At 33.5% G+C, this 11,321-nt stretch overlaps 1 protein-coding gene across 3 annotated transcripts; it reads left to right on the top strand.

Moving 5' to 3' along the window:
- The first annotated feature begins 790 nt into the window (after positions 1-790).
- On the top strand, positions 791-7,175 carry LOC133818841 (protein NLP8-like). Of its 3 annotated transcripts, none has more exons than XM_062251938.1 (7): positions 791-1,208; positions 1,406-1,483; positions 1,598-2,793; positions 3,455-3,499; positions 3,661-4,404; positions 4,974-5,097; positions 5,415-7,175. In XM_062251938.1, exons 3-7 carry the CDS (start codon positions 1,834-1,836, stop codon positions 6,455-6,457), a joined length of 2,916 nt encoding a protein of 971 aa, XP_062107922.1. In that variant the 5' UTR covers positions 791-1,208; positions 1,406-1,483; positions 1,598-1,833; the 3' UTR covers positions 6,458-7,175. The 3 variants fall into 3 exon arrangements, with proteins under 3 accessions (XP_062107922.1, XP_062107921.1, XP_062107923.1); XM_062251937.1 differs by having other exon boundaries at positions 791-1,225; XM_062251939.1 differs by having other exon boundaries at positions 791-1,225; positions 1,406-2,793.
- Positions 7,176-11,321: the final 4,146 nt, after the last annotated feature.

Raw genomic sequence — 11,321 nt, 5'->3', positions numbered from 1 at the left:
TCTGAACGTGACATACAATCTTTGGGAGAAGATTTTCTTAAGTCTCACTTCGGGAGGAAGCAAGCACTCATCAATGTCAGAAGGGATTTCTTACTCTTGGTATTTATCAAAATCAGATTACTAAAGTGAAATACTTCAAGGTTTAGAGAGAGTGTAATCTTATATAAGTCAATTGCTTATTATATTATTGAGATTTTACTAATTGATTTTATCTCTGGGTGTGACCCGCAGATTAGGTTTTTCAAACCACATAAAATACTTTTTGTCACTTTACTTTTTGTTTGTTTACTGTTTCTTCCTATATTCTGATTCATCACCAATTTTTCCTCATATATTAGAATATCTATTTCATCCAGCAATTTTATAACTCTTTCGTATTAATTAAATTTTTGATTAAATTGAGTTGGTAATCTTAAAAAGACAAAATTTCAAATATAACACTTCAAAAAAATATATTAGATCACCAACAACAAAATACAAATGCCAGATTTATTTTATTCAAATATAAATTAAAAAAGTAAAATAAATAAAAATTATGTCCCACTACTCCTAAAATTAGAAAAAAGAAGTAAAATTAAATATAGAAAATTCAATATTTTAATTAAATAATGTGTGATAACTAATTTTTACTGGCTAAGTGACTGTATTATTATTTTAAAAAACATATATTATTAATTAATTATTACTTATAGGTATTATACATTTCAGTTACATAAGCTCACTAATAAAACAAATGTTGTGATTGATAAAATTACTACAACACACATCAAAATAAAATGTGTCGCATTACTCGTTTTTATTTTCTTTGTTGCCAAACAAACAGTTTTTGAAAGAAAAATAAGAAGCTGTGTACTTACCTAAACAGTTTCACCTTTCCATTTTTTGGTATTCTGTTTCTCTCCGAGTCGTGTCCGTCTTTGATGCAACAGTCCAAATCCATAGACGGCAAGCCAAATCCATTGAATTGAGCTCTTTAGGGCTTTCCCTTTCATAGTAAAATCAGCAGACGTCAGTGCTCCCGGCCGCAATTCTTCCCTATATTGTTTCACCCGACAAACAGTGACGTTTCTGTATGGGGATTTGTACGGACGAAACCGAGTTTCGAGGGTTGTGGTTCTGATTTATTTTTAGGTTTTGGGGGATTTTTGAGTCGGTTTGGATCCACTGGAAGCTTCCTGTTGAGAATCTGATCCTTAACTTTGTGTCCGGTTCGTTCTAGATTGAGGTTCAGCTATAATTTTGACCAGTCTTGATTGTTTATTTTGTCAAATTGCGATATGCCCAGATACATGAATATAATTCAGCAAAATATGTAAAATCAAAAGCATATATATGTCTGCTACGACTAATCTGAGATGGGTTTTGTGCGTTTTCGTTGATTATGAGCTCTGGCCTTTTGTTGCAGTGTGGCGGTTTAGCCGAGCTGTATTCACTCTCACTCTTCTAGGGTTACCTTTTTTTGTCCTGAAGCCTTATCGTTTATGTTAGTTTCTAAATTCAACTCAGTATTTGGTCGTGTTAGTGTTTCATTCTTAATTGTTTATTTTTCGTCTGTGGGTGTGATATCAAAAGTGAATTAACTTTCTGGCTACTGCAGGGTTTTGTACTTTCTTTGCCAATAAAGTTTGGCTCTGTCGTGAAGTGGGCTCGTGTGTTTGATACGGGTATTTGTTAGTATTTATAGAAAATGAAAGGTGGACTCATGAAAATCACCGAGAGTCTTGATATAGTTGTGGGGAGAGATGGTAAAGATATAAGAGTTTTCATAAGCGTCTGCAACTTTTGCGAACTCTAGCGGTTTAAAATTTTATTTTCAGTGATTTTGACCAGAAAATGGAACAACCCTTCTCGTCTAAAGAAAGGGAAAATGACTATTGGTCATCTTCAAGGGCGCAGGTGGAGAGTTTGCCATCGTCTGATGGTGTCCCCAGGGGTATGCTACCTGAGGATGTGTTTAATAGTTTCTCAGAGCTTCTGAGTTTTGATACTTATGTTGGATGGTCCAACAATCCTACAGTGACAGATCAGGTCTCTGCCACTTATGGATTGTCTTCATTTCCATCAACTATATATACGCCTCAGGATGGCTCAGACTTTATTGAACAGGATGTCGAGGCACGGTCTGTCACTGAAGTTGGAGGAAATCTCAACTTACCAAGAAGTTCCTTCGATTATGGTGAAAAGGTTGTATTTCAGCCAGAAGATACTCAGTTCGAGGCGTCAGCACATTCCAATAACGGTAGTGATTCAGTTGCTAAACAAAATAATGGTTTCTTTCAAGAGAACAGTGAGATGGATATGGCGAATTCAACTATCCAGAGGCCAGCTAGATTTTCACTTGATGAAAAGATGCTGAAAGCACTATCCTTTGTCAAAGAGACTTCTGGTGGGGGCATTTTGGCACAAGTCTGGGTTCCTGTGAGACGTGGTGACCAGTTAATCTTGAGCACTTCTGAGCAGCCGTACTTGCTTGATCATATGATGGTTGGGTACCGTGAAGTGTCAAGGATGTATACATTCTCTGCAGAAGGGAAGCCAGGTTGTTTTCCTGGGCTTCCTGGTCGTGTTTTCCAGTCCAAAATCCCAGAGTGGACCTCGGATGTTGGTTATTACAAGAAAAATGAGTATGTAAGGGTGGAACATGCATATGATCATCATGTCCGTGGTTGTATTGCCCTACCAGTTTGTGAACCTGATCTTCGAATGACATGCTGTGCTGTATTGGAAATCGTCACTACAAGAGAGAAACAGAATTTCGATGCTGAGATTGAAATTGTTTCGAATGCCCTCCAGGTTGGTTTCCTCCCTCAATTATGGTAGTGATGACTTAGCTTGAAATGTTATATTTAATAAATGTAAAGTTGTTCTTTTGTGTTTTGTGTTTTCAGTTTTGTCTGTTCTGTGAAAATAAAGTTACAAACAACAGAAGGTTAAACGTCCAAAGTGTTTTTGAAAACTTTTTTTAAAGAAAAACTTTATAAATTCTCTGCCAATTTTCTCTGCATAGAACTTGTACCTATTTTGTAATGTTCGCAAGAGGATGGATTCACGTAGATTTATAGCCTGAATTTGTTTGATTAAAATCTGGGTTTATGTAGTTTTACTCTATTGCTTTTACATGCTCTTTTTATAGCTTGTGTTTCATATTATTCATTTTTTGAGTTGTTTTGCCTAATAAGAATCATGAACATCATGCCAACATATGTATATTGTTTAGTATAATTCTATTTTTAAAAAAGGTTTAATGTTTTTCTATCTTTATATAAATTTATAAAAAGGGATTGTTTAACATTTTCTATACTGCAATTTTGTTGGAATTACTCGCACATGTTTTTGGCACCTGCCTTGAGCAATTGTGTCTTTGTATGTATCTTCCATTGCTTGGTCATGTTGTGGGACATGTCCTTTACTAGACAGCATTCAATGCATTTTTACCTGAAATATGTGGTTGCAGGCTGTTGATTTGAGGATGAATCAACCTCCTCGACTTAACCCCCAGGTAATTATTCGAATAGTTGGACTTTTCTGTTTATCCCCTTGACCAGAAATGGAAATGTTCACATATATAGATATTGTTAATATATGAAAGAAATCTGTTTCATGCCATGATTTTTTATTGAGATGTTTCACACTTCTCACTTTGCAAGATATTACTTGCAGTGCCTCTCAAAGAACCAAAAGGATGCATTAGCTGAGATAATTGATGTCTTACGAGCTGTATGTCATGCACATAGATTGCCCCTTGCTTTAACTTGGATTCCTTGTTACGGCGAAGGAACTTCTAATGAAGGGGCTGGCGTACGTGTCAAAGAGGGTAAATCAAGTTCGAGTGAGAAATGTATTCTGTGTGTTGAGAAAGCAGCGTGTTATGTTAATGACAGATTGATGCAAGGTTTTGCACATGCATGTGTAGAACACCATCTTGAAGTAGGGCAAGGTTTAGCTGGAAAAGCACTTCAATCAAATCTTCCCTTTTTCTTTCCAGATGTGAAGACATACGATATAAGTGACTACCCGCTGGTTCACCATGCACGAAAGTTTGGTTTAAATGCGGCTGTTGCAATTAGGCTTAGAAGCACCTATACAGGTGATTGTGACTACATACTGGAGTTCTTTCTTCCGGTTAATATGAAGGGAGCTTCAGAACAGCAACTTTTGTTAAACAACCTCTCTAGTACTATGCAAAGAATTTGCAAGAGTTTGAGGACAGTTTCAGATGTAGAAGTTGGAATTATCTCTCATGATACATTTCAGGAGGGATCAGTCCCAAACTTCATGTCTTTGCCAGGGGATAGTTCCAAGATGGCACAATCAGACAATGACTTGAATTCAGCTAATGAACTTCCCTTGAAGCTGTCTGCGAGAAAAAATGAGGCTCATGAAGCAGATAGTGTCCATGAACAGGTATTATTTCAAACAGAGCCCCGCTTGTTTGCTTGCTTGCTTCTTTTTTTGCTCTCTTTAAATGAATTAGTTGTATACTTGGTGCATGATCTTTATGATTGGTAATTTTTGCCAGAGGGACATTTAAGGCAAATTTACCCCTTGTGCATCGTGGAAGTGAAAATGGAAATTGCTTTTAACAGAGAAGTGTTTTCTGATTAACAATACGTTGTCAGAGGGTTAATATTTCTTTGTAAATTGAATCTAATGATATATTTTTGTTATTAACAGGAACTGTATGTGAATTTGTAATATAGCTAAAACATGAGATATTTCAAATTGCTCTGCCAAATACTGTTATTTCAAAGAAGGCAAAGCCTAACTGAAACTTTTTTCTTCCCTTTGGCATGTATTATGTGCCTTTGATTATGCTGTGAGGTTTACATTTTGCCTGCTCCCTTGCTCTACCTTGGCTATTTATGTCTAATGTATAAAGCTAAACCTAATTAACTACCATCAGAGGACTTGTTTTTATTTCTTGAGGCTTAATACAAATTTGTGGGACTAACAACTCTTTACACCCTCTGCAGACAACGAGGGGAACAAGAAGACAGACAGAGAAAAAGCGAAGTACGGCAGAGAAAAATGTGAGTTTGAGTGTTCTTCAGCAATATTTCTCTGGCAGTCTTAAGGATGCTGCAAAAAGTATTGGAGGTAGGAACTTCTTGCCCTGTGTTCTTTTCTTTACTGGTTAAACAAAAAATAAATCAATAAACAATTATGCTATTGTGGTTATGTTACTTTAATTTAAACAGTCATGGAAGTTTGGTTCATAGTATATAGTCCTATACTAAAGCATGAAGTGTATTGTGAAATTTTAGAATATTTTCAAAATTAAACGTGGGTATGTTAAGGAGGAGGGGGAGGGAGAATTTAAAATATATAAAAGGTTTCATGATGAATTTTTTATAATAGAATGTATTTAATGTATTTGAAATATTAAAAGTTGAATTGGATATGTGCTGTGGCAGTTTGCCCAACTACACTAAAAAGAATCTGCAGACAACATGGGATCTCAAGATGGCCATCTCGTAAGATAAACAAGGTAAACCGTTCATTAAAGAAGATACAGACCGTGCTTGATTCTGTTCAGGGGGTAGAGGGAGGTTTGAAGTTTGATCCGACTACTGGGGGACTTGTGGCAGCAGGCTCAATAAGCCAAGAATTTGAGTCACAGAAGATTCCCTTTTTTGTTGAGAAAACTGCATCTCTGCAAAACTCAGATCCTACGTTGACTGTCAAATTGGAAGAGGATGAGTGTTGTACAGATGGAATCAATTCAAATTCTTATAAGATCAGGAATCCCAATATCATCACTCCGACTAATTCTACTAAAGACTCCAAGATTGCAATAAAAGCTGGATCAAAACCAGTTAGTGGAGCTTTTTCTGAAAAGATTTCCCTTGGTTCTTATCATGCAACAGAAGGCATGACATCGAGTCACAGCAAGTGCAGTTCAAAATTTGAGAATTCTGATGGACACCATGTCTCTTGGATTTCGGGCTCTCTAGCTGTGGGTAATGAGATGGATACAGCAGAGGATGGAGAAAATGCCGAGCTTGTTGAACATAACCAGCCAGCTTCTTCAAGTATGACAGACTCCTCAAATGGCCGTGGTTCGATGTTGCATGGCAGTTCATCAAGCTCTCAAAGTTTTGAGGAGCACAAGCATCCTAAAGGAAAGACGAGTTGTGCTGACAGCTGCTCTAAAATAATTGTGAAAGCTACTTACAGAGAAGATACTGTCCGGTTCAAATTTGACACTTCTGGAGGGTGTTATCAACTGTATGAAGAAGTTGCAAAGAGGTTCAAGTTGCAAACAGGGACCTTCCAGCTCAAGTATTTAGATGATGAAGAGGAATGGGTGATGTTAGTAAGTGACATGGATTTACAAGAATGTCTAGAGATATTAGATGATGTTGGAACCCAAAGTGTGAAGTTTCAAGTTCGCGATATGCCTTGCGTTGTGGGAAGTTCTGGTAGCAGCAATTGTTTCTTGGCAGGAGGGTCATAATAGACTGCAAAGTAAAGAAATCGAATTTCTTTGTTCTTTTTCGTTTTCTTTTACTTGGGGGACTCCGCACAAAGCTATGTAGGTTTTACTCCACTAAAGGTGAAGCAATTCTCAACAAAGGTAAGAGGAGGAGCATTCTGTATTTTGAGGATTAGACTTTTTTCTTCCCGGAATCTCGTAATTCATCATCAACCAATCATATGAGATAGACACATCAATCTAATGAGCTTATGTTGGAATTGGAAGAAAATTACCATTTCGGAATGATGGTATTTATCTTACCTGATAAGTTGTTAGAATTTTTAAGGGTTGAAGTTGAAGATATCATCCATATGAATCTCCATTCGTTTTGGCATATAAAGGTCCTTATATGCTGTAATTAGCTATAAAAGTATGCAGTCATACTCATAGCAAGAAGATGGGCATGCTGCCCCAAGCTAGTCCTGTGCATATATACATGTATGATAAAGAAAATAAAACTACGTAGCTTGAGCTGTTTATTTTGCTTGTTTAGTGGTAATGCAGTGGAGAAGAAAACTGTCAGGTGTTAGCAAAAATTCAATGGCTTGTCGAAATAGTTTAGCATGAGCTTAAAATTTGTAAACATTCAAATCTTAACATCCTGCTCGTGTTAAAGATTTTACTCCTTTTGTTTGTAAATATATTTTGGTACAAATGCCTAGAGGACATTCCTCATATTATTTTCTTTGCCCTTCTATTACTTGACCTCTATTGGAACTCACCATACGTTTCCTTTCTTTTCCTTTTATCTTTCAGTTATATTCATGGTAATGATAATAAGTATGCAGAGTTAGCCAAGTCGAATTTTCCAAAGCGATGGGAATTCCGCAGAGTTTTATATAAATTATTAATTTTGAATGTGAGATGCATAAGACACGCAGACTTGTTTCTGTACTTTAAAGGCATTTTTTCCCATTAAATACCAAATATCAGTCTTGTGTTACCATTTAGAAAATTTATGATTGAAATTGCCATATTTGTTGCTGAAAATTTTATGCAAATTGATTTCGAGAATTTTTCATGGGGATTAATTATGGTATCAAATATATTTTTTTCTATAGTAATAGAGAACCATCGTATTATATTTTGTTAATTTAATTGGGAAAATTGAGAAACTATGTATCAAATGGGGTCTTAATTTTATTTTTAAAAAATGATGACTTGATTAAAAACTATACCACTTGAGCAAGTATTGGTAAAATATGCTTACGATTATATTCTGAGATAAAATTACCCTTATTATATCCTTAGTCCCTATTCTTTTTCTCTTTCTATCTCTCACGGTATCACTAATCATATGTTTGGAAGAGAAAAAAGAAAATAGGAATGAGAGAAAAAGTATAAGGAAAAGGAAAGAGAATAAATGTATTTTCTCTCTTATATGTTTGGTATAAAGAGAGGGAAGAAAATAGAAAAAAAAAATTATTCTATTTATTTATTTATTATCGTAATTAAAATTGAGAAAATAATTTTTTTTGATACTTTTACCTTTACATTAATATTAATATCTTATATATTAATCATACTTATATTTTTATCTAATTAATATAAAAGACAATGATAATATTTCAAACTAATTATAAAAATAAGTCAAATAGATGTAAATATAGCCATCTGCTTTGTCAATTACAAAATATATATGGTTAACACAAAGACTAAAATTCTTCAAATATCACCCAATTACACATTTCAACTAAATAGATATTAGGAAAGAAATCCTAACTTTAAGCAAGTCACATAGAAATATATCAAAGATTATCAAAATATCATGCAATTTAACTGATTACTAAGTTCACTTGATATGCATGAGCAATTTAGTTAGCATCCTAAAAAAAGATAATACTATTTGGAAGTGTCCTAACTTGAAGATTGTCCACTTGGAAACATTAGCTTCAGTAGTAATTCATGGCGACGTTCTTTTGGAACTGCGAAAAAAGCTTGCATTTTCACTGCATTTTTAATCAAGAATAAAATGCATCAAGTTGTAGATGTTCTGGAACTTCATTCATAAGAAACTCAACATAAACTTCTTCCTCTGAATATATGCGCGGCCGAATCTTTCAGCAATGATATTTCACCCTCTAAGTGTATCAGCAACACTTTTTAAACCAGATTAAAGATTTTCAACATATTTGTCAAGAGATTCTGTCAGGATGCCTTTCTTTTAACATAATTTGTAGAGTTATTAACTTGGGAGTTGCATTGTGGAGATAAGGACAAACAACCCTATAGCCCCTTGTCTTTTGCAAAGGGCTGTCATATGTCCCCCATCTTTTGCATTTTGTCCACTTGCCCCATTATTTGCAAAATTGAATATCATTTACCCAATTTCTCATTTTTACCCATGGCCAAACAAAGTTTTCACCCTTCTTTTTATTTTAATAATTGGAAAAATAACTATATATATATTACTCTTTATTTATATCATCCTTAAAAAAACTATCATTCCAACTTTCTATTTTAACCATTTTCACTTAACTATATATAAGCATATATATTATAAATTAAAGTATCATAAGCATATTTAATATTTTTCTTCTAAACTAATATATATACATTTAGGAGAATTCTCCTATAGGGGCTTCACTTTAAGCCCTACCGGTGGGGCTCTCAGTGTTCTCAACCCGTGAACAGTTTTCGGGGATTTTTTTTATGACCGTGTATATTGTAGCTATTTAGAGCATCCTGCAAATTTTCAGAAAATTCTAAATAGTTTACAGTACCGAAAACTAAGTTCAAACATGTTGCACGCGTGACTAATTTTTTTTATGCATGTGGAAATCAACATGTTTGAACCTAGTTTTCGGTATTGTAAATTATTCAGAATTTTCTGAAAATTTGCAAGATGCTCTAAATAGCTATAATATACATGATCATAAAAAAATCGCGCCGAAAACTGTTCACAGGTCAAAAAACACTGAGAGCCCCACCGGTAGGGCTTAAAGTGAAGCCCCTATAGAATAATTGTCCTATATATTTATATATTACAGCTAAAAAAATTACTTACATGATAAGTAACTAATATATATATATATATAAACTCACTAATATATGTTATATTAATTTAAAAGAAAAATTAATATACATATATTAATTTATATTTTTTTTTTCTATAAGTATATTATTTATTTATATTTTTCTTCTATAAATATATTATTTATTTATATTTTTCTTCTATAAGTATATTATATATTAGTGAGTTTATTATTTTAACATGTATAAGCAATTTTTTTATAGGTTTATAATAGGGATATTTGCGAGAAAACTCCTTAATTATTAATCGTGTTGTTATTGTTTGATTTCAACAACTTATGCCACAATAATCAAATTATGGACCACTCTACCGAACCAACATTGTTTTCATTAATAAATTTATCCATTAAAAGATGCTTGGAAATTTAAAGCCTCCTTCATCATAGAATTTCTGAGAGAGTAAGAAGACTAAATGCCACATACTATTCTAAGGTAGCTACTCTTACACCTAACACTAATGTGGATGATTCTTAAGAAATCCTTGTGGGGATTAATATTGTCAAATTTTTTAAAGGAGTTCTTTCCTTAAGTGCTTTGACCTATCATTGTCTCTGATACCATAAAGTATATTAATGATATGGTTGTATTGTATTTCCAATTTGTCCACTCCAAAATGGGGCAATATTTGTATATTATTTCAAAAATAAAAGTAATTGATGTGTTTTCAAGGACAATAAAAATGATGATGACAAATATATAGTTTCTAAAGAAAAAGTCCTTGTTGTTGTGGGATACTTTTGTTTGCTAATTTGTCTTTGCCTTTAACAAAATCATTCAAGCAATAAAGACTCACACTACACACAAAAAATTACACATGGAATAAATACATTAGTTTATAAGAATTACTATCAATGCCAAAATAAGAAATAATTCATTGATCATATCTAAAATCTACAATCTTAGGGTTGCGTACGAAACCAATGCACACAACACAGAAAAGTAAATGAATATACTGTTAGGGTTTTATGTCCTAATTAAAACCCAATTTCTTTGTAATCTCATTTATTTTCAATAAAAGAATAGAAATCATTTTTTGACTTGGTCGATCACTTTGCTCACATGTTTTATTTTCATGATTATTTGTTTAAAATAAACTTCTATTAAATCCTGAGCATATAGCTAAACATATTTATAGTGACGTAATCACAGTAGAATATAAATATGATTATATGTTCAAAATAAGTTAGTCATAAGATTAGTCAGTGCACAGGATTTACACTGACTTGTCAATCTACAATATGATCTACTTATACATTGTAGTGTTATGTTCTTTCCAGGACATTAGCAAAGTAGATAAGATCGGATGTATTTGTTACATCGAACTGGACCGATATTGACAGTTGATAGGATAAGTAAACATACCATTATTATCTATTCTAGTCATATCATATAGTTGACCATAGGTCAATTCAATCTCAATTATGAGTGGTTATTATTCTAACTGATTGTATTATTTGAGTTCTTTGACTTATTCGTTACCAGCTTACCCTACGGACTAGCCCATACTTACATCTTTGGAACTCGGTAGTATAAATGAGTGAGAATGTTAATCATAGATATGAACATCTATAGCTTCTGATGAAGAAGTGAAATGATGGTTGCCTTTTAGGTTGGTTCAAGGTGCTAAATGATAGAGATCTCATTTCAGTAATTAATATTAGTTTACTGAAATATCATTTACAAGGAACTACGTGATTTAAGGATAAAATACAATGATGGGTAAAACAGTATTTTAGCCCCATCTCATTGTAGACCGTCTATCGAGGATTGAGTGACAATTATGGTTGTAACAATGGATAACTAATAGCGT

The sequence above is a fragment of the Humulus lupulus genome, chromosome 2, assembly GCF_963169125.1.
Source record: "Humulus lupulus chromosome 2, drHumLupu1.1, whole genome shotgun sequence".
NCBI classification, from domain to species: domain Eukaryota; kingdom Viridiplantae; phylum Streptophyta; class Magnoliopsida; order Rosales; family Cannabaceae; genus Humulus; species Humulus lupulus.
This window is presented reverse-complemented; position numbering and strand designations above follow the sequence as displayed.

Coding starts and splice junctions, on each gene's coding strand:
- LOC133818841 (XM_062251938.1), top strand. CDS start 1,834: ATGGAACAACCCTTCTCGTCTAAAGAAAGGGAAAATGACTATTGGTCA. Junction 3,500..3,660: donor CTCCTCGACTTAACCCCCAG/GTAATTATTCGA, acceptor TATTACTTGCAG/TGCCTCTCAAAGAACCAAAA. Junction 5,098..5,414: donor TGCTGCAAAAAGTATTGGAG/GTAGGAACTTCT, acceptor GTGCTGTGGCAG/TTTGCCCAACTACACTAAAA.